Here is a 26,114-nt window from a genome sequence, read left to right on the forward strand (position 1 = left end):
CAAACATGTGGTTTGGTTTTGCCTTAGGGCTGTGCTCGAGTTGGTCTGAGTGCAGGCACAGGAATTGGGGTTTCCTCGGCCCTTGTTAGCAACCAGAACTCCAACAATGACAATGACAATAATGCCCAGAATAACAATGCCAACCTCCATGACAATAATCACCATCACCCAGATGACTCAGATGAGGAGAATGACTTTCGGCAAGACCTGCAACCAGGAGAGCAACAGTTTGCAGCCGACGGTAACCCAGATCTTTTGTGAGCTCCAGATAGAAGTGATTTTTACTTTGGATCATGTTTCTCTGGCATTATTTTGTTCCCTTTTTCTCTTGTTTCAACTTTTCACTTTCTACCTTGAGGGGTGCTAATTAACAAGGCACACAGGCGATGGATGCATTTTCCTTTTTCTTTGCTTGTTTCAAAACCATCTTTGTCCGCAGAATCTTTAAGGGTGCTTATAGAATGAAAAAGATTGATAGATGCCATGGGAATTAGGGTGCAATGATAACCTTAAAGGCCTGATTCAACTGAGAATTAACTTTCAGGATTTAGGTAAAAGGTTATCTTTTAAAGTCTCCCTCACCAATAGATAGCATGAACATGGAGAACGTTTTTATATGTTCTAAAAACTGAAAAATCAATACCAACTGTGTGCTAGACATTGGCACCTTTTCTGAACCTTTAATCATTAAGTCTTCACAACCACCCAGCAAATTAAGTACATGAGCTAATAAAAACCTATTCAATTTCGGTTATATGATCATCTATCCACTTCTTTAATATTTACTGCACATCTGCTGTGTACCAAACCTAAGTGTGAATAGTCTCCATCTGTTCCTCGATTGATGGGTGAGGATGGAGTGAGATGGTTTCCTTATCACATTTTCCAGTTGACCCTTAAGAACTGGGAAAGGAATTTTTTCTAGCCATCTTGTTTTCCCTTTGCCCACTGTCTTGTACATAGTAATTCTAGAGCATGTATGGAGCATGATTTTCTTTATAATCGCTCTGAGTATTTACAGGTCCTGACCAAAGAATTGTCTGTAGGCATTGTCATCACTTTCTTTCCTCACATCTCTATAAGAACTTTCCATTTTATCTTTTGGCAAAGTCACCATTGACTGTCTTACCAAATCTGGGGGTAATTTCGCCACTTTCATCTTATTTGACATTTCAGCAGCATTTGACATTGTTGCCTACTTCTACATTCTTGAAATATTTTCCTCTCAGCATCTCTAAACCAATTTTCCTGGTTTTTCTCATACCTCATTTGACCTGAGTTTACTTTCCCTCAGTTTACTTTCCTTGTACCACCTCTTCTATTCCACTTTTATCCATGATCTCCCTTTCTCTCTACACATTTTCATTCAGTCTCATGGCTTGAGTACCTACTATAATGGTATTAAATTCCACATCAATTCCAAAAGTCAGCCTTGACTTTTTTACTTTCTTGAAGTAACTGTAGCAGTATCTAGCTCCATACTTTATTTCCACATGATATCCTTAGGCATTTCAAACTTACGGTAAAATCTTTCCCCTGATAATCTTCCACAAAAATACAAAAAAATCTCCCAAAAAACAAAGTGCAGAGCCAGTACTTTCTAGGAGTGAGAAAGGGGGAGTGAGTGTCATTTTGCTTTATTGTTCCAAGTGCCACTGAACATTGTATCAGTCACTAGTACCATGAAGATCTGTACTTCAGAGATCATGGACCATCCATGGGAAACTTACAGCAGCTGCAATGCAGAACTGCCCCAAATCTATGAACCCAATAGTTGGAGTTCATGTACTGGACAGATTGTAGATTCCAGTGGAAAATCACATCGCCGTAGTCTTCTTAGTATAAAATGGAGAATGCCTTCCATTGTGAAATCACATATTGGTGCAGCAAGTACCCAAAATATATTCAAGAACATATTTGACTTAAATTGTACCTGTATTTGATTTAGAGAGTACAATAAAACTTAAATCTTAAAATTTGATTTACAAATATGATTTCAGTAGATGAGAGATTTTTATAAAAACCAAATACTTGAGGTATAGGAAAAGCTCTTTAGAATTAAGAAGCCATAATTACTGTGAAAGGATTCAGCCTCAGCAGTTACTTAGAAGGACTATTGTCAAGTACAATATCTTCAAAATACTATTAAAGGCTACAAAGCAAAGGAATAATAAGCAATACGTAAATGCCAAGATTGAAGAATTAAATAGCTTTGACAAGATGAAGCCTAAGAACACCAAAGGTGGTAGCAGCATTTATGGAGAAATGAAGACTAAGTTCCACAGGTTCCTCCAAGGTGGCAGTATATTTAGTTGTGTATGCTATTATACATGTACATACACACATACACATATCAGATAGTTTTTTGTTGTTCTTATTGTTGTTTTTTCACAAAGAGCTGGAGAAAGACTGGTTTTTGGTCAAAACAAAGAAGTAGTATAGGACTTCATAATAAATGAGATCATTAAGAAATATGTTAGTTGACATAACTAACATTGATGGTTCCACTCCTAAGGTGAAAACTTAACAATATTTTTTAAATTACTGTGAAACTGGTATTGACAAGTCGATTGTCCTAGATGTAAAGTTTTCTAACTTTTTATGCATCGGCCTCTACTTGGTTTTGGACTAACCCCAGAATGAAGTAGAGTCACTATTGTTCTGTTGTATTAACTTCAGCTTGCTTGAAGTAACTATCTTTAAGAGAAGGACATTGTATAATTATAAAGGCCATTTAATTTGTATAAATTAACTCCAACAAAAATATGATTTTATTGTTTTAGTGTTATTTTATTAATTTACCAAAATTTTATAATTTGGTAGGATATTATCTTTCTTAGATTTGTACTTCCAGAAGTCTTGTGATTTAGAATATTTAATTGTGAGCTTAGTTAATTGAAAATATAAATTCACTAACTTTTGCAGCAGTGTAAACAGAGGAATAAATGTTCACATTTTTTAACAGTTCACATTTGCCTAACATACAAAATTGCCGTGTATTAAAATCATGCTTCTATAATTGCTAAAGCATATTGTCTAATTATTTTTATATAATTATTTTTTAAGTAATTATAACCATAAAGTATATTTTTACCTATACATCATTTAACTAATTTTCTAATTTGAACATAAATTCCTGGTACTTAATGCTTTTGAATATTGTGTCATGGTATGCCTGTTCTTTCCTCGCCCCCCTCCCTTTCCAAATTAGCCTAAAGTAACCTTGGGTGAAATTGCTTTGCAGCTTTATTGATGGCAGTGGTTCTCAAACTTGAGTGTGCATCAGAATCAACTGGTGGACTTGTTATTAATAAAACATAGATTGCTGATCTATGTCCTAAGAGTCTCTGACTCAGTAGATCTGAGTGGGGCCAGAGAATTTGCATTTTTAACAAGCTCCCAGGTGATGCTGCTGCTGCTATGGGACCACACTTTGAGAACCACTGATTATGAAAAGTCTGTATTTGTGAAGCCTAAGGGTGAGCTGCAATCTGAAAAAAATCCCAGTAAATGTATTTTGGGGCAGGTAATTGTCAACCACTAAATAGTATTTCTGATACTGCAAATTGTTGCATACAAATTATTTTGTTAAAAGCCAGTGAGTTCTCCTTTATTTTACGTTAATGAAGGTTATAAATTTTTAATCATGTTTTCTATAAAAGAGACCAGCTAATATATTTATAAAAACAGCTCAAATTTATTAAAGCTTATAATAATGTTTAATAATACATTTTTACAAATGAAATAACATTTCAGCTAAACAAAACATTTGATAAATATTGATATTCTATTAAACCACTTCAGTACCACGCTCACTGGCCGCAAAACCTTGCCCACAGCCGGTACACATAGTCCACACAATAGTTTGTGCTGTGCATTGACAATGAATCCGTTTTGCTCTTGTGTGATGAGGAAAGCCTTAAAGCACTGAAAACTTATTTTACTTTACAGGCAGCTTTACTTGTAATGTATATCAGAGTAGGTAACATATACATATATGTTTTTATTACATATTTTTAAATGTTCACAATTTTATTTAGATAAATGAAAAATTAGAAAAGTCATATCACAGCTGTCGGCTAAAGTAGACACTCGGCTGTGTGCATTCATCTGTGGCTATCGACTATAGTCGATGCTGGTACTGAAGTGGTTAAAAGTTAGCTTATATAAATTTCTGTAAGCTACAGAAGATATACTGCCTAATGACAGAATATTTTAAAACAAAGAAATACAGAGTCAAAACCAAGAACAATTTGTATCCTCCCTAGACCAAAACACCATCATTCAATTTAATTACCAGAGACTAAAATCAAGACATTATTCTTTCTTTACTGCCTACTTGCTTTCTACAACATTGAGTCCTTTAGCAGGTCTTGTTAAATGTCTCTAAAACATCTCCCCAATATGCCTATATCTCTCCTTTCACATTGTACTAGCATTGCATTATATCAGACCTTTTTTACCTAAATGTTTTAATGGCTTTCAAACTAACCTCCCTATTTTCTCTCTTGCCCAACTAAAATTAGTTCTTAGAGCAGTCAGGGCAGTCTTTTTAAAACAAACCAGACAATGTTGATCTCTTACTTAAAACTCTTCAGTAGCTTCCCATTGTCTCAGAATAAAATCCAGGTTCTTGAATTGAGTCACAAAGTAATGCATGATCTGGCCTGTCTTCATCTTGTGCTCCTCCCCACCTTTCTCACCATGCTTGAATATGCCAGCTGGCACCTACCATTGCACTAACTGCTCTGTCTGTCTTTTCATGGCTGGCTCCTTGGCTTTTAGGTCTTAGCTTAAATGTTAATCTCAGAGATGTCTTTGCTTACCATCTGATCTTACATAGCTACCAATCCATTCTCTATCATATCATGCTTTTAAAATTTTGTTACATAAGACATTACTGTCTGGTGTTTTTATTTAAAAAAAAAAAAATAAAAGTTTTTTCCTCCCCCAACTAGGTAATTCATGAGAGTAGGGATCTTGAATGTCACTACTGTTGCTCATCACCTAAGAATACCAGGAATACTGACACATTGTAGTAGGTGCTCAGTAAATATTCAGATGAATGCAATGAAAGAAATTGTTTAAACAACTTTTAGGTATTAAGTATTTCAGTAGGTTTTTCTGGCAACCTAAAAGCAATTGCTCAGCAGTTTTAGAAAACCTTTTCACATAGATATATGAATGTATTTCTGTTCATGCCATTCCGTGCATAAAAACCTTGTAGTAGAAGTTCCCCTCTGCCTATAGGAAACAAGTCTAAGCCTGTTAGTAAGGCTTTCCAAGCTTTTCACAGTCTGGAGCCCAGGGTACCTTTTCAGCTTATTTTCTCTTTCACATCCTTATCACAACTCAAACACCTGTGCTTTATTATCACTGGTTTACTCTTCTTAAAAATGTTGCATTCTTCCTGGTATGGAAATATATGAAAGGTTACCTTATTTCAGTGAACCTTTCCCTGACCCAATATGAGAGTTAGTTGCTACTTTTTTTATCTGTTTCTCTTGCACTTTTGGACTGTTCTAGCTCTTAGCAAGTATACTCTGACCGTATTCTGTGTGTCTAACATCTCTGCCAGAATATAGAGTATGTCCTCTTGAGAGAAGGAACTATAAATTTCTCACGTACTTGTAGTGCCTGTAGTATAGCAGGCTCTGGAAACACCTTTGTTTCAATCCTAGCAAACTATTAACACCTCTAAGCCTCCATTCCTCAGCTGCACAAATGAAGCTACTAATAAATCAGTCTTCATTTTGGCACTAAATGAAATCTAGATATTGCAGGATAGAGCTGGGCAAAAATTCACAGTGGGAGACTAAACATTAGGGGGAGTGTGCTGTTATATGTTTAAGACCAGAGCAGATTCCACTGTCTCCATGAAATCTCATACCTCACTACTGTATATTTAAATAACATTAATCTGAATGGTGTCTTTTGGGCTTAATTATATTTTGCTTTGTTTCTTTGGTAACTATATGACTTAGTATGAGTTGGATGGATTTTCTCTACACAGCTGTCTTTTCCCATCTGTGATTTTCTCTTCTGTAGACTGATTGGGCACTTCTTGTTAATATTTCTACTATGAAGCACAAGTTACATGCTATTCTTTCAGAGTGGGCCTAGAAATCAATGGGGATGTTCAGTCCTCAGGGCTGCCACAGTTTTGCTGCTATTGTGGTTTTTTATACCTCTCTTGGTTTTTATTTTGTGTTTATTTTTAAGCATTGAATGAAATGGAAGACATAGTGCCAGAAGATGGAGAGGTGGTGGCTGAGAGTGGAAACAATACTCCAGCTCACAGTCAGGCAATTATTCCTGTGGATGTTGATGAGGAACAAGCAGGTAATCATGTGACACTTCCATATTTATCCTTCTGAAAACTAGAGCCTGGCTGTAATGAAGAACATGAGACCCTGAGAATGATTGCGTTCTCACCTTACAGCGAATGATGTGTTGTATGCTGTTTATTCTTGAGGCCTATAGTATATTATTGGTATTCTCCTTGCTGTGTATGTGTGTGTGTGTGTTACTAAAGTTTTTTATTATTTATAACTATAGCAACAACTGCTTACTCTATGTAACCACAGGTGTGTGTCCATGTATATAGAGAAAGAAAGTATTCAAATTGTTGCTGGGAAAATAAATGACCTGATTAAATCTTCTGTTTGTACCCTCTTCTCATTTCGGAGGGGAGGAGGAGCAGTGGAGAGGTTGACTTTTTTCAGTAAACAGACCAAGATTTAGTTTATGTCACTGAATGACTTTTACAGCAGGCTATCGAGTCATAGGCCCTTAAAAATTCCACATAATCCTTTGCTTTATAAATGGAGAAGCTAATATTCTTTTAAAAGTGAATGATATCAACACTTATGTGCACCTATGGAAGTAATATTCATTGGGTGTCAGGCAGGTGGTGGGGGGAGGAGGTATTGGGTAAATCCATACCTAATGGGTACGGTGGGTGATGTCTGGGGGTTGGGCATACTTGTAGCTCCAACTTGGGTGGTGCAAAGGCAATATATGTAACTAAAGCATTTGTACCCCTGTAATGTTCTGAAAATAAATAAATAATAAACAAATGGGGGAGAAAAAGTGAATGATATGCTCAATACTACTCAACCAGTAATCAAGGGACAGAATTTAGATTAGAATTCAAGTTTTTACACTCCCAATTTATTGGAATGCTACATTGTCTTTGAAAATGTCTTTATCTTGTTTTAAGTATCTTACAGATGCAGTCACTTATGCAGCAAACATTTATTGAGTGCCTACTCTATGCCAGGCATTATACAGTGTAACAAACAAGAGAAAGACAGGCAAGGTTCCTTGGAGCTTACATTTTATTGATGAAGCTAATATTAGTCACTTGTCAGAGAGAACTGCGTCATAAAGCTAAAGGTTTAACAGCTATATGGCCAAGTAGACAAAGCATTTTTTGTATATGTACTCAACCGAAATGTAACATGCATCTAGCCTTCAAGAATATATCTCTGACATCTCATGAAATAGACCTATACTCAACAAATGCAGAGTTGCTCACCAGTCCCATAAATTTGTGAGGTTCATCTTCATTTGCTTTGCCTTGGCTCATACATTTGTAAATTGGAACAATAGATAGCCTAGTTTTAAAATTATTATTAAGATTATTTTGATTATTTTTAAAATGATTTGTGCTATTTTTTAAATAGCGAAGGTCCTATAGGAGGATGCCATATGATCTTCTATTTTAATTTGCCTTTAGAAATGTATATAGTTGGTTGGCATATTATTCATACTTAATGTTGACATAATGCTTTCGAGTTAAAGTGCTTTCACAGTATCTCATCTCATCCAAGTGTATATTCCATTAAAATGAATGCTAAGGGAGGCTACCCAGCCAAAAAGTATCTCTGTGATTCTAGATCCCTAGAAATAGTACTTTGCATGAGAGCGTTTCTTAGACAAAAAAGTAACTGCTAGGCTTGTGCTTTTTATTTTAGGTCCCAGTGGCCTTCAACGTGTAGTAAAACCAACCCCAATTACTGTTCATGATTCAGAGAGCGATGATGAGGAAGATAGTCTAGAACTCCAAGAAGTCTGGATTCCTAAGAATGGTACTCGGCGTTACTCTGAACGTGAAGAAAAAACTGGAGAATCTGTGCAGTCCAGGGAATTATCAGGTGAGAAATTGTCTTACTCTGACCTGTTAGTGAGAGTCACTGTCAAAACTGACACATTTGGCCTTCATTAATGTGTCCCTATTGCAACTGATGGTACAGTTCACATATTCCTTATGAAATGTGATAGGAAGCAAGAAAGTCAGTTGCCCAAGTAAGGAGGGGAATCTGGGTGGTGCTATCGTGGGTGAGTGCAGCACAGCAAAAATGTTGTGGAATGAGGGCTTAGGGAGGGGAAGAAGGAAGGATTGTGAATCCACAGTGGAGGCTTTAAGTAGCCGTGGCATGAGGGTGAAATTAGCAAGAGGTCTGTGCCTCATGTAAGGGATGACTTGTAAGTCATCCACAGCAGTGAAGAAATAACCATTCCCCAGTTGATAATCTGTCCAGTTAGGCTTAGTCAATATTGTTGGCTAGTTTGGTGCTTGAGGGAGTCGTAAAGTATGTTTTTATAATCCTTTGTCTCCCTTTAATTCTAAGCAACAGCCTCTGCCATTTGCCTCATCAAGAAACTAGAATTCTCTTAACTTTTAGGTTCATACTTCTTCCTTGTCTTTACTTCACTTTTGTGTCTCAGAACCATTTGCTTACCACTTTTGGCAAAGGATGGATTTTTAAAAATTTGTCCACTCGTTTTTCCTTGGGTAACTTTACTCCTTAATGTTTGAATGTTCAGTATACATTTAACACTGTACCTGAAATATATATATATACACTTCTGTGTATGGAAGGTTTAGTTCTTTGGACTTGTAATAATTTACTAATCATTGACTGATTATTTAATTTTTAATTTATTTATTTCAAGAAATTCAGATAACTTTATACTATGTTTAAAAGGAGCTTTGATGGAAACTAAAATTTAGGAAAAGTAATGTGACTAGCTAACTAACCTAATGTTTCCCAGAAAGTTCAGTTTCTAAATTTAGCAACTAGATCCTCTGTCAGCCAGACAAAACTTTGTTTATTCCTTCATATATATATATATATATTCATTGAGCCTTACTGTGCCCCAGGTACTGTGTTAGGCACTGTGAGGTAGCAGAGATGAGTAAGTCACAGTCTGTCTTTTTTTATGGAACTTGCAGTCTAGTTGAAGAGTCAGATCAAAAACATAGATAACAGTATTACAGAGCATATACTACTGTGTCTTCAGGGTTAGGGTGTAGATGAAATTGAACAGAGGTCCAGGGCTGACAACTTGGGGTGAGACCAAAGGTCCTGAGGTAGTAATGCAGGGGTATATTGAGAGAAAAGTTGGGGATGGGGTATAGAATGAATGTACAGGGGATAAAATGGAAAAGTATTTTGGAATCTGATCCTGGAGAGCCTTGAAGGCTGAGCTAAGGAGTATAAACCAGGTAGGCACTAGGAAGCCATAGAGAATTTTTGAGCAGCTCCAGGATGTCATCAGTTATGCTTTAGGAAAATTAGTATACATTGTTCCTGTTCCAAATTTACTCTTGCCTTTTGTCCATAATTTGTACTGAAATCTTTTCTTTTCCTCGGGCCGTTCTTCTTTTTCTATAAGCAGTAAGTGGAAAAGGCAAGACTCCACTTCGAAAGAGGTACAACTCCCATCAGATGGGCCAGTCGAAGCAGTTTCCCCTCGAGGAAAGCAGCTGTGAGAAAGGCTGTCAGGTCACCAGTGAGCAGATCAAAGCCGATATGAAAGCAGCTAGGGATATTCCTGAAAAGAAAAAAAACAAGGATGTTTATCCCAGCTGCAGCAGCACCACCGCCAGCACAGTGGGAAACTCCAGCTCACACAGCACTGCTTCTCAAAGCCCCGACTTTGTAAGGACGGTGAACAGCGGCGGCTCTTCCGAGCCTAGCCCTACAGAAGTGGATGTGTCCAGGCAGTGTGTCTGCTCCCCCGGTGGGTCAGAGGACTCTGAGGCCATGGAGGAGGGAGATGCAGAGAGTTCTGTCTGCCCCAGATGCTGCTGTCACAGGCCCCAGGAATCCCAAAGGAGAACTAGCAGGTGTTCTGATGAGGAACGTCCTTCAACCAGCCGAGCCTGTGTTGTGAATGGCCCGGATGGTACGAGATCCGCCTTTTCCTTTAGGACTCTGCCACAAGGGGGGTCTTCAGGCCCAGCACATGATGAGAGGACTAATGGGAGTGGCTCTGGGGCTACAGGTGAGGACAGGAGGGGGAGCTCCCAGCCTGAGAGTTGTGACGTGCAGTCTAATGAAGACTATCCTCGGAGGCCCCTAACCAGGGCCAGGAGCAGACTGTCCCATGTACCGCTGGTATCTGAGTCAGGTATGACAATGCTCCCAGGATTAGCAACTGCAGGGTAGGGCTGGAGGAAAGCATGAACTTATTTCATGAGTTTTCTTATAAAAAATAAATTTAGGAAATTCTGTTTTGGGATTCTGTGGCTCATACAGATTTTGAACTAATTTTCAGCAATTGTTTGGAGGGTGGGATTGTTAAACAGTTTGTAAAACATCCAACCTAGAAAACTCAAGTAGTTCAGCTTTTAAGAAAAATATCACTGTGTGTATTTACCCTTAAATATAACACTTATTCTGATGTCTAAGTCCCAGTAGATGAATTCTGCTTCCATCTCACCTCAGGGAAGCCTTAACTTAAGAAAGTTTTAAACTTTAGCCAAAAGGTAATACAGACTTTAAGTTCCTAGGGCTGGGGTAACATAGTGCAGTTTCCTGCCTCTGTGTCTGCTTGTGCAGTACTGAGTAGTTTTTTCAGAAATCAGTTTTGCTCCCAGTAAAGTTTGCCAGGAAGTAAGCAGGTAAGTAATAGTTTTGCTGAGAATTACTTTGTGAAGGTATCAAAACATACATACATATTTAATTTCATTAATATTTATAATATATAGCTAAGGCATTAGGTTAAGTGAGGGTAAGCACATTTCTTAATCATAATTCTGTTTCCATTTCTGACCCTATTTTTAAGTAGTGCCTTCTGCCTAAAACATTATTATTTGACAGTGAATAATAATGTATTTTAATTTTCTCCAGGTATCCCTCAATTGTATAATCTTAAAATCAGCTCTAGAACATAGGCAGAGTCAGTGCTTTTTTACGTACTACCTAGAGCTTGTTGAATTTTATGGAGTTAAATTAACAAAAATAAGCTTTAGTGGGATAAATATGAGATTTTAATTATGTGCTAATTATTATAGTAACATAAACTCATATTAAAGTATATGAGATTTATTTTGGGGATGTTTTGGTTTTTGTTTTTCTGAGAGGGGGTCTTGCTCTGCTGCCTGGGCTAAGTGCAGTGGCTTCATCATAGCTACAACCTCAAATTCTTGGGCTCAAGCAGTCCTCCCGCCTCAGCCTCCCAATAGCTGGCACGACAGGCACACACTACCATGCCTGGCTAATTTTTTAATTTTTGTAGAGATGGGATCTTGCTGTGTTGGCCTGGCTGGTCTTAAACTCCTGGCCTCAAGCAATTCTCCTGCTTTGGCCTCTGTAAGTCCTGGGGTTACAGACATGAGCCAGTGTTCCTGGACTAAAATCAGAGTTTTACTTGAAGATTTCATTATGCCTTGTACATACTAGTTCTGCCATTTGGTAAAGATACTTTTCCCAGCTTGAGTTTTAAATGTTCTATGGTATTTTTTTTAATTGTGGTAAAATTTTCATTATATAAAGTGTACCATTTTATAGTGTGCAATTTAGTGGTACATTCACATTGTTGTGCAAATGTCACCACCAACCACCTGAACTTTTTTGTCATTCTAAACTGAAATTCTGTACCATTACACAGTAACTCCCTACTGCGATATCGTTTGTTGCATGTTTTTTCTTACTTGTAAAGTCAGATTTACATGTTTTCCTTTATGAATTATTTATTTGTATTCTGTAAAAAGCCTTCTTCCCTACACTTTGTTCAGATAAATACTCACATCTTTCCATTTCTTTATTCATCTATTTAAAAGTTCTTTAATTCAGTGGAAGTTTTATTTTAATCTGTGGAACTACTTTATGTTTTCATTCCAAGTTGTCAGCAGGTTGTTTTATTACTATTTATTGACATCCATTCTCATGCTATCATTTTGAAATGCTCTTTTATCATGTACTAAATTCTTAGTTATACTTAGGGTTATCTCTGAGCCCTCCCTTCTGTCCCAGTGTTCTGTCCTCTTTCATCATTATTTTTCAAACTTTCCTTGACTAGTCATGCATTTGCCTTGTGTCTTTATAGCTGTGATTTGTAATAATTTTATCAAGTTCCAAAAACAAATCGTCTTGGTTTTTGTTTGGAATTACATTAAATTGGTAACTGAAAAGAAAATTGTCATTTTTATAGCTGAGTCTTCCTGTTTAGGGACTGTTGTGTCTCCCATTTTATTTGTCTTATTTCTCTCGGTAAAGTTATAGTTTTGTGTTGTTTTAATATGGATCCTTCATATTAACTTTGGGGTTTTCCAGTTTTCATTTTTTGCCTTGTGTTCTGCTTATCCCCTTTACCATTTCACTCTGACCTATTTCATAACTAGAACTTTTTCTGAGGTTAAATAATTCCTTGGATTGAAAAAAAAGAAAAGAGGGGAAAAAAACTCATTTATGTTGTACTTTTTACTATTATATTTATTATCTTGTGATTTTTTTCAATTTGAGACTTCTAATATCCATAACTCATGTTTATAGTAGCTAAATTATTTCCTAATATTTTTTAAGCACTGTACAAATGTCTGTCTACTCTCAACTGATTTTAATATTAACCAGATTCCTTTTAGATAGAACAACAAATTATGTGGGTGGCTTATGTATTAATTTTAATCTAGCATGGTTTTGATACCTATTGGCCATTCTGCTTTAAAAATTTTAAAGAGAGAAATCCAGACTAATAAAGGAACTCACTTGATTGTTATGGATTTTTTAAAGCAGTTATAGTAACATTTGAGCTTTTTATTCGGTTGATTTGTTACCTTGCAGAATGTTAAAGCCATGTTAGAAACTACAATGTAATTTGTTTTGTGAATTCCTACTTTGGAAATAAACTCCTCTAAGTTGTTGTTATCCTCACTGTATAATAATTTATAAAGTAAATATCACAGAAATAATTAACTGAGATATCAAAGAAGAGCATTTAAGATTAATATAGTTCTTGACCAGGAACGGTGGCTCACACCTGTAATCCAAGCACTCTGGGAGGCTATGGCAGGAGGATCACTTGAGGTAAAATGAGACCCTGTCTCTACTAAAAATACAGAAAATTAGCCAGGCATGGTGGCACTCACCTGTAGTCCCAACTACTTGGGAGGCTGAGGCAGGAGGATCACTTGAGCCCAGGAGCTTGAGGTTGCTGTGAGCTAGGCTGACGCCTAGCTATATAGCCTGGGTGAGAAAGTGAGACTCTGTCTGAAAATATATAAATATATAAAAATATATATATATTAATATAGTTCTCATAAATATTAAACTCTTTCCCTGACACCCCCTGCCCCCACCAAGACTAGATTGATTTGCTTTTCTCTGTTTCTATAGCATCTTCAACACTAATATGAACCATACTATATTATAATTCTGTGTTTTACTGTCTTTCCAGTAGACTGTGAGCTCCATGAGGGCAAGGATGGTGTCTGCTTTTTCACCATAATATCCCAGCTCTGGCACCATATTTTATACATGGTATGGGGCTCAGTTAATAGTTGTAAACCACTAAAAATTATCCCTAAATAAAATTGGTTGTCCCAAAACTAAAGGAGGCATAGGGGAATAACAACAAACACAACTATTTGCCTTTTACATTGGGAAGCCTTTGTTTTTCAAGGTATTCCACATATAAAGTGTGACTCAGTTTTATAACTTTTCTTAAAAAAATGTAAACCACCAGTTTGGGCATGCTGAAGAGCAAGGAACTTAACTTTGAACCCCATATTCTGATTGATTAAAGGGAAGGCGAGAACACTCTAGGAAGGTTAGAAGTTTGAAAATTAGATCATGAAAGAAGAATGCTGTGATAGATGACCCTTATTATTAATAGAACACTGTCACGAAGGAGAGGAAATAGACTATTTCTTGTTTTTATTTTTGTGGTGCTGGGGGAGGGAACTAGTACCTAGTAGAGGTTGTAACATATGTGTGAATTTTGGTTATCAGGTGAAATGTGCTGCTTTCAGAAGGTCCTAGGTTGATGAAGGTAATTAGATTTTGCATGAAGTTCCTTCAGGATGCTATGGGAGAATGCCTGTATTGGGTTGCCTAGTGTTTATGTTTTTTTGGAACCCTAGGATTTTGCTTAGTTTCAGGGTCCTGGGAAGAAGTTTAATGGGTAGAGCTCTTGGGCTCTTCACCACCCCCGCCCCTGCCCCACCTTCAACCAAAGCAGTTGCTTTCATTTGTTTTGCTTAGTAGAATTTCACAAAGATTCCAAATGGTGGAGAAAAAGTATCTTAGACTAGCTCTCTAGAGTTCCCATCAAAACCCAAACTTTTGGGAATTTGCAGTATTTGTATACCTCATTTCCCTATCTTCCTTTCATGTTTGAGGTTGCAGAATTAGCAAGTGGAATGTTTGTAATTAGCAGTGGTATCTAAAAGAGCAGTATGATGGGTATTTAATTCATTAAGGTCAACTGTATTTCATTCAATGTGTGCTCTGCTACAGTTGACTACGCATCAAAAGTGAGGACAAGGACTTGTAATGCATTTTCTTAATATATATGTGCTTATTAAGTTTTAGGTGTGAATTTAGAAATTGTTTTTAAATAAAATCAAGGTAATACTTGATTTTATAATTGAAGTATATTGTTTTAGAACAATGCCAGTAAATAAAGGACGTTCTAGCCAGGGTTTGACAGATAAAAGATTGTAGGTTTTCTAGCTTAGTGACTGGTGCCAGATTTCCTGGGTTTCACTCCTAGTTTGCATTTAACATCATGGCAAGCTCTTTTATCTTCCCATGCCTCAGTTTCCTGATATGTAAAATGAGGAGAATTACAGATTTAGCTTAGAGATATAATAAGGTATAAATAAGCTAATATATTAAAGCCCTTCAAACAGTGCCTGACACACAGTAAGCGCTCAGTAAATATTTGTTATTCTATTTATGTACTTGTGGTGCATTCATTCTTGTTCAGTGGCAGTTTATTCAATAAATGTTCATTTTAGCTCATTAATGGTGGCTGACATCAAAACAAAGATGAAATAAGACAGTGTTGTCTTTAAGGAGCTTTTAGTTTAAATGGAGAGACAAAACAAGTGTACAGGAACTTCAGAACAATATATAATGTTTCGAGATCCAGGATGATTTGTTAGAACAGGTGATGGTGTTTCAGCTGGACTTTTCACTAATGGGTAGCATTTCAAAAAGTCAAGCCAGAAAAGTTGTCCTGGGCGGAAAAAGCTAAAATAGTTGATGGCTATAGAAACATTGGCAGTAGACGATGACTAGGATGTGGAATGGGATTAAACTGAGAACAGGTAGAGCTAGAGCATAGCTCCAAATGTGAGGCATTGAAACATATTATTAGTGCAGCAGTCAATAATTTAAAGTCTTTGTAGCAGGAAAGTCATGAGCTTGATCCACCAATAGTATTTAGGATAGGGTGAGTCAGACTAAAGACAAGCATGTTGATTAGAATGGGTCAGGTATGAAAAGGGCATTATGTTCGGTGTAGATACAGTTGAGATAGTGGAGAGTGATTCTGTTTTGAAATGGTCCATTGGAAATACTGATATATATATAACCGTATTCCATTGGGAACCAAGTTGTAGATTTGGGAATTGCCTTGATGGAGTTTAAAGTATGCAACTAAATATGTTTGAAGGAAAGAAAACAAAGCTAAAATTTAGGTATTCTTTTTGCCTTTTCTAGAAGTTGCCAAAACTAAGCCACGTCATGCCATGAAACGGAAACGGACAGCAGATAAATCTACCAGTACCAGTGATCCTGTGATTGAGGATGACCACGTGCAGGTAAAGGGGAAAAACCCTCATTTATCATTATCACAGTCCAGTTCAGTTCTTGAATAATGCAAATGAACTAAAGTTTGTATCTTTATGTAGTTTCTTTGTCCTAAAAAGAAGAAATTGGTAACACCTGCTTCTCAGTTGTTCCAGTGAAAACATGTAAGCTTAAAAAACAACAAAGAACAGAAAGATACATTCACATACAACTTTTTAATTTTTCTCCTTGTAGGTTCTTGTATTAAAATCCAAAAATCTTGTTGGAGTCACTATGACCAATTGTGGAATCACAGATCTAGTGCTAAAAGACTGTCCCAAGATGATGTTCATCCATGGTATGTATTTGGGCCGGTATAATACAAGATCATCATGAATAGATTTAAAGAATTAAAAACTCATAAATACTACAATAACATTATTGTATTGTTTTTTTAAAAGAAACATTGTATTGGATTATCACTAATTCAGTTTTTGTTCTATAGTTCTCAAATAACTTTGTAGTATTTCTGAGGTTCCAGGTGTAGAAATTTGGTTCATCTTTTAAAATAGCCTCTCCTCCAAAAGATAATTGCTACCTGATCTGGCAGAATGGATTAACAGCATGTATGGGCTTAGGTAAGATAGACCTCAGCTTGAATTGACCTCAACTCAGACATTTGCTAGCCTGTGTAATTTGGACATGTTTTGAGGGGCAGTAGTGACTGGGCCTTAAGTGCATAACTGCTCTGTATTTGATTGAGATGATTAGTCATATTCTTAATTCCTGGCACATTATCATTAGGCAAGTCTCTGCTTTTCTTCTTAGTCCCATTTGTCCCTCATTGCCAATCTATCTCATCTATTCCCACCATTCATACTTTTGTATTGAATATATGTTTTTCCAGTGTACCTTTCATATACTTAATATATGTCTCTTTCATATGTATTGTTTTAAATTTTTTAAATTGTTTAAATTTTAGATATATAGTATGTCCTATATATGATCTATTAATTTTTCCTTTTTCTCTCAAAATTATATTTTTGATTAGCCATCCATGTAAATTATGAAGATCTGATTTGCTTCTTGCTTTGGGCAAATTATATATTCTGTGTTCATTTTCTTCAGTTTGTAAACTATACAACTATGCTTAACTCATAAAACATTTAAGAAAGTTAAATGCAGTCATTAATGTGTCTGTGTATGTGTATGTATACAAGGCATGCCTCAGAGATACTGCGGGTTTGATTCCAGACCACCACAATAAAGTGAATATTGCAATAAAGAGAGTCACATGAATTTTTTGGTTTCCTAGTACATATAAAAGTTATATTTACACTATATTGTAGTCGATTTTATTTTTTAGACAGAGTTTTACTCTGTTGCCCAGGCTAGAGTGCCGTGGCATCAGCCTCGCTTGCAGCAGCCTCAAATTCCTGGGCTCAAGTGATTCTTCTTCCTCAGCCTCCTGAGTAGCTGAGACTACAGGCATGTGCCACCATGCCCGGCTAATTTTTTCTCTATATTTTTAGTTGGCCAATTAATTTATTTCTATTTTTTAGTAGAGATGGGGTCTTGCTCTTACTCAGGCTGGTTTTGAACTCCTGACCTTGAGCGATCCACCTGTCTTGCCTTCCAAAGTGCTAGGATTACAGGTGTGAGCCACCATGCCTGGCCTATACTGTAGTCTTTTAAGTGTGCAATAGCATTATGTCTAGAAAACACAATGTGTATACCTTAATTTAAAAATACTTATTGATAAAAATTGCTAACAGTCATCCAAGCCTTGAGCAAGTTATAATCATTGTGCTGTTGGAGAATCTGGCCTGGATGTTGAGAGCCTTCCCCTGGGTTAGGCTTTGGCTTAAGCACAGTGCAAACTTCAGTACAGTGCTCACCGGCCACTAAACCTTGCCCACAGCTGGCACTCATAGTTGGCACGGTATTTCCTGCTGTGCATTGATGACGATTCTGTTTTGCTCTTGTGTGATGAGGAAAGCTTTAAAGCACTGAAAGCTTGTTTTACTTTACAGGCAGCTTTAGTAAAATAACTATAATAACTCCTACTAAGGACTTGTTAAAAGGTCACAGATTCGTAGTGACTTATTAGCTGAATGTACATACTCCAACTGCAGAGATAAAAGCTGTAAAAGTAAAAGCTTTTGGCTGTTGACTAAAGTCAACACTCAGCTGTGCACCTTTGTATCACGGCTATCGACTATAGTCAAGGCTTGTACCGAAGTGGTTAAGGAAATGGTTTGTGGTTAAGTGGTTAAGTGTCTGGTTTGATCTTCTATCCAGACCAAAGGTTTTCAACATACCTTTTTTACTAAGCTTAATCATTTCTAGCTTTTGATTTAAAGTGAGAGGTGTGCTACTCTTCTTTTCACATAAACAGGGGCTATTTTAAGGTTATTAATTGGCCTAATTTCAGTATTGTCGTGTCTCAGGGAATAAGGAGGCCCCAGGAGAAGGAAAGAGATGGGAACAGTCAGTGAAGCAGTCAGAACACATATAACATTTATCGATTAAGTTTGCCATCTTTATTTGGGTATGGCATGTGGCACCCCAAAACAATTATAGTAGTAACATCAAAGATCTCTGATCACAGATCACTGTAATTTATATAATAATAATGAGAAAGTTTGAAATATTGTGAGAATGATCAAAATGTGACATACGAAGTGAGCACATTTCTGTTGGAGAAGTGGTGCCAATAGACTTGTTCAATGCAGGTTTGCCACAAACCTTCAATTTGTAAAAAATTCATTATCTGTGGAGCACAGTAAAATGAGATATGCCTGTATATGTACATATACACACTTACCCACACATGGTACAGGGTCTCAACTCTAGTAAACACCAAGTAAATGTTAATTTGTATTATATTAGTGCAGGGTAAGCATCCCTAATTCAGAATTTTGAAATCTGAAATGCTACAAAATCCAAAACTTTTTGAGCACCAACATGACATTCAAAGAAAACATTCATTGACGCATTTTGGACTTCAGATTTTTGGATTGGGGTGCTCAACATGTGAATATATAATACAAATATTCCCCTAATTTGAAAAAATCTAAAATCTGAAACACTTGTAGTTCCAAGCATTTCAGATAAGAGATACTCAACCTGAATTACCAAAAAAAAAAAAAAAAAAAAATATCAAGGGGTTATCTTTTCTTTGTACTTCTTCTTCTATTTTAGTATTATAATAAACAAGGCGGGGGGGGGGAAATGGGCATTTATTGAAACCTTAAAATCTGTACCCCCATAATATGCTGAAATAAAAAAAAAAAGAAAAATAAACAAGGCAAAGAAATCCCACTAAAAGGTGCTTACCAAACATTTTGTTGTAAACTGGGAAAATCCTAGAAAGGAGAGATGAAACTGAGGTTCAAACGTTACCTCTCCTTTAGTTCTACAAGAGTCCAGACCTTGAGGACCTCAGGCCCCATGGTCACCCTAAAGATGTAGTACTTTTCTCCATCCTGGTCAATGAGATCTTTGGTCCTAAACATATATAATAAATCACTGTTGTCTTCTGAGTTTCCTCCTAAAACAAAAAACATGAACTCCTCAAAAGCTCAGAGATCATAACAGCAGTGCTGTTCACCCTAGCTTTAGAGCAGCGGTGTAAGAATAAGTCAGCACTCCACCCTCTGACCCTGAACTCTGAGAATCTAGAGCTCAAACTTCAGACTCTGCTAGTTGGCATCTTATTCCCTTCCTTTCTTTACTCTGAGCGCTCTGAGAACCTGACTGGTTTTCATCTCTTCACTGCACTCTGATGATTCTCCTCATACCTTCTCTAACCTAGTCAAGGATCACATGGCCTCAGGTCCAGGCTTCTTCCTCACTAGAAAAAAAATTTTTCCTTGGGGCCACAGTGTTTTATTACGAAAATAGAATAAAATTTCTAAAACAAAATGATCCTTTCAAATTTAATTAAAAATTTGTTATTTTTTATTTTCTGTGCGTGAGTTATATGCAACTTGAAAAATAGTTCACGCGGCTCCCAAGGTAGGGGCTTGTGAATTACATATGCTTCACAAGGCCTCAGGCTCAAAACTATCATGAATTAAATACAGCTCACATGGCAGCAAATATGTTAAACCAAATTGTTTATCTCAGTCTATCATGGGACAGAGCATCTTCAATAATTAGCTCAGTCTCTAGATATCAGCTAAGTTAATGGCAGATGAGACGATTAAATGAGATTAGAACTAAATTTAGCCACGTCTAGTTTTATAGCAGAGAACCACTGGGTCCTTATTGTTATGTAGTCCTCTCCCTCTTTTGTCTGCCTGTCTTCAACGTAAGTTCTCCTTTTTTCTGCCATGTTACAAAAGGAGGAAATGAACCTAAAAGGCAGGAGACTTGCTCAGTATTTAAACACCAAAGGTAGTTACAGGGCTACATTGCTAAGGAAAATGATGACATTTGGGTCAAGGATGTTACAGAAGTTGTCTTTATGAAATGTTAAAAAGATCAGGCAAAATAGCTATTGATTTATAATCTTTTCCATTTGATCTTCTCTCTTAAATTAGACCAGGTTGAAATTTGAGGTGAAAAAATAGAAGTTGATATAACTAGTACAGTTAAATATGTTTATTATATAGCAATTACTTTTCTTTATGATCTCATGTTTTATATCTAAACAGGAAGACCAATTATGTTTTAGACCAGTGTTTTCCATAGAATTTTCGGCTGTGATTGAAATATTGTTTAACTATCCTGTTCAGTGTGTTGACAACTAGCCACATGTGACTGTTGAACACTTAAACTGTGGCTAGGAATGGAATTGTTAATTTTATTATATTTTAATTAATTACAATTAATTATATTTAATTAATTTAAATTTAGATAGCTACAGGTGGTTAGTGGCTACCATATTCGACTATAAAGCTTTAGACCTAAGTATCCATTATTTCTAGGTCTTTATTTTTAAGGTTCTGCTTTTATACTGGTGATAAGGATTAACATCATCTCTGTTCATTTCCTGTGAGTGAATGTAGGATATATATGTGAATTATTCTAGGTTTATTTGACCATTAACTACAAAAATTTATAACTTAATAGTTATCATTCATTCTTTTCGATAAATATTTCCTAAACAATTCCTGTTTGGACAAGTCATTTTCTAGAACTTGGTTTTCTTAACAGTAAAATCTTAGATAGAAAAAGACACATTAATGTCCCTTCTAGCATGAAGGTAATCACCTTCTTTTGAACTAAACAGAATTATATTTTCAAATCCTTTTGTTAACTGTCATTCATTTGTACTTTATAATTTGTACTTGACTGACCTATGTTAAAGATGTTATAACTATAGTCTTTTGTGCTAATATAAATTAGTCCAGGCCTCCAAAGCAGATTCCAAATGGTCTATACATTGTTCTGTTATTTTATATAAATTAATTAAAAAGGTTACCACTGTTTTTTTTATTTTGTAGCTACCAGGTGCAGGGTACTGAAACATTTGAAAGTAGAAAATGCACCAATTGTCAACCGATTTGACTATGCACAATGCAAGAAACTAAATATGGATCAGGTACTAGACCAGATACTAAGGATGCCTCCTGAGAGAAACCGTATCATATACCTACGCCCAATGCAGCAGGTAAGGAGCTTTGCTCCTTTTTGATGATACACATATTGTGGTGAATTTAGTGTTGTTTTTCTTCAACCTTTTGATTTTGTAGTTTATGTATTTGTTCAATCCACAATAATGATTTTTTAGATTCTAAACGCTAGACCAAGCTAGACCAAGATCTTTGCCAGTCTTTTTCATTAATGTGTTTCTGCTAGATTTCTATATATTTTTAAACAAATTATATGATATGATGAGGGTAGTTGTTATTCAACAGATTTTTGTACTTACTAAAAGTTATCTATGGTTAAGAACATAGACTCTGGTTTCAGATTGCCTGATTCAAATTCTGGCTGTCTGGCTTGCATCAGATTACTTAACTTCTTTGTCTTAGTTTCTTCATCTGTAAAATGAGACTAATAGTACGCTTAGGGTTATTGTAATGTTAATCTAATATAGGTGAAATTCTGGAACAGTTGCTAGTATATAGTAAACAATCAGGTATTAAGAGTAAACATTGTATTTGAGATTCTGTGCTTGACACCAAAAGACAGTTTAAAGGAAATATTAAACCACCCTTGTAGTAAATGTGTATGCATGGCCTCAAAGCAGTGAGTTTGACAGATTGTTGAGTATCTCAACACTCAAAATCTGATGGGTGCTAAAGAACACACAGCACATTATTCTTCCCTCAAGAGGTTTGCCTTCCCAAAAAGGAGATAAACAGGATGCCACTTAGATGGCAGAGTGGAATCTTATAACTAGGGATTGGGAAGAGGACATTCCATGAGAAGAAAACAATGTGAACAGAGTCCACAAGGAGACAAGGAGAAAGTGTGTTATATATTTAAAACTATGTAGTAGTCCAGTTTGTGGAGTAGTATATGATGCTACACAGTGACAGTTCTATAATGCATTTGATACTTACACCTATAAAGAACATATCAGAAGTAGATTCTGAGTTGACTGAGATCATTTACCTTAGGATTCTCTGGTATAATGGGCACTTACATAATAGTGAGAGAAATCTTGAGTTCATCAGACAGAAGAATTTGCTAATCTTAACCCCAGTGTGGCATGCTGTATTCAGGGCTGATTGTGAAGATTCGATTTTCAAATCATCCAGGGATTTCAAAACTAAAGACCCAAGGAAAGATTGTTCAAGCTCTAGGAGAAAGATTTCTAAGGCTTTCTCTTTCTTGGTCCAAATACCTCTTTATGATGTCTTCCACAGGTAGACACACTAACTTTGGAGCAGAAGCTGTTTAGTGGCCCCTACCCCTATCACATCTGCATCATCCATGAATTCAGTAACCCTCCTAATGTCCGCAATAAAGTGCGCATTCGCAGCTGGATGGACACTATAGCAAACATCAATCAGTAAGTAATTCTGTGGCCTCGAAAGGCCTTTTTAGTCAATTGTCATAGCTGGGGCTCCCAAAAGCAAATCCTAATTGTTCCTTATTTTTAAATGATTCCATCTGAGCTTTTCAGGCAGGCTTATCATGAAGTCAATATATATGAAAAACTGAGGGAAGTAAGGACTTAAAACTAAAAAGCATACATGTATATTTGTAACCTTTTACTTTAAAACTTAGAGAAAAATTATAAGAACAGACTGTACATATACATTTAAATTTATGTCTTTAGTCTTAGGGCATAGTAAAGAGATCAAGTTAAAGAAATCTTAAGCCTATCATGTTATCATTGGAAAATTGGACTTTTTATGTATTTGTTATATGAATGTTGCATTGAGGACCTTCTATACATAAGACATTTGCATGGAGAATAGCTTGCTTTCTTTTGAAGATAGTGAAGGAAGTAATTTTGACCTGACTAGATTTGCATTTTATAATTTGAATGTAATGTATTCTATTTCTGTTAAGTATTTTATATTTTGTTTAAGATGTTCAGTAGAATCTAGGTCTGAAATAATTTTGATGGTTCCATTTTACCCCTATGCCCTAATATTATTTCCAGTTTTATAATTTTTATTTTAATTTGTTGCCTCCAGAGAGCTCATTAAGTATGAATTCTTCCCTGAGGCTACTCGAACTGAAGAAGACTTAAAGAAGTACCCCAAGTACCCCTGGGGAAGAGAAATCTATACTTTAGAAGGTGAGCATTTTTAAATGTTTGGAAAGTTAAATAGTTATTAGCTAGATAGAGAGAGGGACATGCCTTAGGGGAGATATGAATGAGAACCTTACAATTTGTCAAAATAATGGGTGATTTGAATACCTGCAAGAAGCAGGGACCAGATAAATACTGCTCTGCCTGTGTGAGTCTTTACCATCCCTAGAATAATAAGAAGCAGTGTTGAAACACAAAAAGTAGGCGTAAAAATTGAAAATTAGTGTGGTCTGAGAGTTGGAAATGACTTGAAGGCACCTGACTACTCACTCTTTATATTTTACATTCCACTTAAAAAGTACTGCAGAGTTTGGAACTGTCAGCACTTCCACACCCTTAACGCTACCACATCTGTCTTCTTCCTTTAGGTGTTGTGGATGGAGCGCCGTATTCCCTGATTTCTGACTTTCCTTGGCTTAGGTCATTACGGGCAGCAGAGCCCAACAGCTTTGCCCGATACGATTTTGAAGACGATGAAGAAAGTAATTATGACCTGACTTGACTTGTATTCTGTAATTTAAGTGTATCTTACTGTGTTAGATACTTAATATTACATTTGAGAGTTAGCAGTGCAGCTTTTAAATGGTTTCCCGTATAAATGTTTTTATTTCCTCCCCCCATGCCACCCTAAAACACCTCTGAATTTGTACAATAGATGATCAGTAGACTTACTGGGGATATGTGAAGGCTGGCGGATAGGATTCCTGCTAGACACTTTCCTATTAGAGTTTTGTATTACCTAAATGTTTGTGATCGTGTTAACTGTTAAGATTTTATCAACTATATTGTTTCAAAATTGTTCTAATTATGCTAATTCTACTTATGAGCTGCTTATTATATAGCATGTGGGAATGAACTTATGATTTAGGTGTAGAAATTTGGAGAGGAAATTTTGAATTTGTTTCTCTGAGTGTTGGCACACTTGAGTATTTATTTTTAGCTAGGGTTTTTTAAAAAATATTTTATGTAGGAATGGACTTATGAACTACATGTATAGATATATGACTTACCTCTCTGGTACATTATTTTTACCTTGGATCTTTAATCATGTAAGCTGTCTTAGACATCAAACATGGCACAAAACTTAACTGATGGCGACCCATTCCATGAACTTTCATACATTAGTTACATTATATTACATTATATTTTATGGACCAGCTTATCAGAGTGATTTTCCAAATGATTCTGATTATCATACATGTCTCCCCTTTTCTTTCTAATTTCCAAGGCACCATCTATGCTCCTCGAAGGAAAGGGCAGCTCTCTGCAGACATCTGTATGGAAACAATAGGAGAAGAAATTTCAGAGATGCGACAGATGAAGAAGGGTGTGTTTCAGCGAGTTGTGGCAATTTTTATCCACTATTGTGATGTCAATGGAGAACCAGTTGAAGACGACTACATTTGATTGGCCACCCTCCTTTCCAGCTGTTCTGTCAGAAAGCAGCTAGGGCCATCCAGCTGCCAGAACGCTCCACAGGGACTTGAGGCATGCAGTTGGGAGGCCCTGGCTCGGTTCGATATATAGGAAATGTAATAAGGAACATTGAAGTTGTATACAAAGATTTGTACATAGAGGAAATATACAAAGATACTTCCTAAAGTTCCAACTTTATATCATATGTTTATACAATTTAATTTAAAAATTCATTTTAATGAAGGCAGATAATTTGAAAGAGTTCATTTTGTTCATTTTTCCTGACTTAGTTCATAAAGTATCATTTTTTGACTGAGCCCCATTTACTATATTCTTAATAATCATTGTCATCCCCTTAAATCTGTGCCTTTTTCTTCTTGAAGCTGTTTGAGTAAATCTGTTGAAGAGTGTTTGTGTCTTGTGTGCTTTTTTTTGTTGTTATTAAAACACCGACTAAACCCTATAGTCAGATGAGGCTGTATGTTTCTGTACAAAGCTGTAGTTTCTTTTTCTTCTTGGTATTATAGTTACTATGTTTCTTAAAATCAAGTAAAAAGACTCATGAGCTTAAAAAAATGAGTTTGAGTGGGAAATGGAAAAGTTTCCAAAGCATTTCTAGTTATTTATTTCCACATTTAATTGTGTATATGCTTTATCTTGAATATAAAAATAAAAGTTTATTAAAAACTTTATTTTTGCCTTGGACCTGAATCCCTCTTTTTCGAAGAAGAGTAGCAAATACTACACAGAAAAGCGATGTACAGAGTTGTATCTAAATACAATTCCAGTGTAATCCAATTTCTTATCTCTCTTTTAAGTTCTATGGCTATAGGATGTTCAGCTCACAGAACTCTATACAACAGAATACTGGGAACAGCAGAATTCCCAAATATCTGGTCATCAGGAGATGGCCTTTCTCCCTTCTCAAGGAGAGAAATTGTCCTGAT

The 26,114-nt window shown here is 36.1% G+C and overlaps 1 protein-coding gene across 6 annotated transcripts in view; it reads left to right on the plus strand.

The window, feature by feature from the left end:
* The window catches only part of FBXO38 (F-box protein 38), a 61,156-nt gene extending 35,297 nt beyond the window's left edge, over nucleotides 1-25,859 (plus strand). The window contains exons 12-22 of one of the 6 annotated variants that reach the window (XM_075996193.1): nucleotides 28-241; nucleotides 6,223-6,342; nucleotides 7,980-8,159; nucleotides 9,685-10,422; nucleotides 15,960-16,060; nucleotides 16,284-16,386; nucleotides 21,482-21,648; nucleotides 22,853-22,998; nucleotides 23,633-23,736; nucleotides 24,120-24,233; nucleotides 24,980-25,859. In XM_075996193.1, the coding sequence (XP_075852308.1) occupies nucleotides 28-241; nucleotides 6,223-6,342; nucleotides 7,980-8,159; nucleotides 9,685-10,422; nucleotides 15,960-16,060; nucleotides 16,284-16,386; nucleotides 21,482-21,648; nucleotides 22,853-22,998; nucleotides 23,633-23,736; nucleotides 24,120-24,233; nucleotides 24,980-25,158 (2,166 nt within the window). In that variant the 3' untranslated portion in view covers nucleotides 25,159-25,859. The remainder of the gene's footprint in view (nucleotides 1-27; nucleotides 242-6,222; nucleotides 6,343-7,979; nucleotides 8,160-9,684; nucleotides 10,423-15,959; nucleotides 16,061-16,283; nucleotides 16,387-21,481; nucleotides 21,649-22,852; nucleotides 22,999-23,632; nucleotides 23,737-24,119; nucleotides 24,234-24,979) is intronic. The other 5 variants (XM_075996195.1, XM_075996196.1, XM_075996194.1 and 2 more) reach the window with 5 other exon arrangements.
* The last annotated feature ends 255 nt before the right edge of the window (nucleotides 25,860-26,114 follow it).

The sequence above is a fragment of the Microcebus murinus genome, chromosome 21 (genome assembly GCF_040939455.1).
Source record: "Microcebus murinus isolate Inina chromosome 21, M.murinus_Inina_mat1.0, whole genome shotgun sequence".
NCBI lineage: Eukaryota > Metazoa > Chordata > Mammalia > Primates > Cheirogaleidae > Microcebus > Microcebus murinus.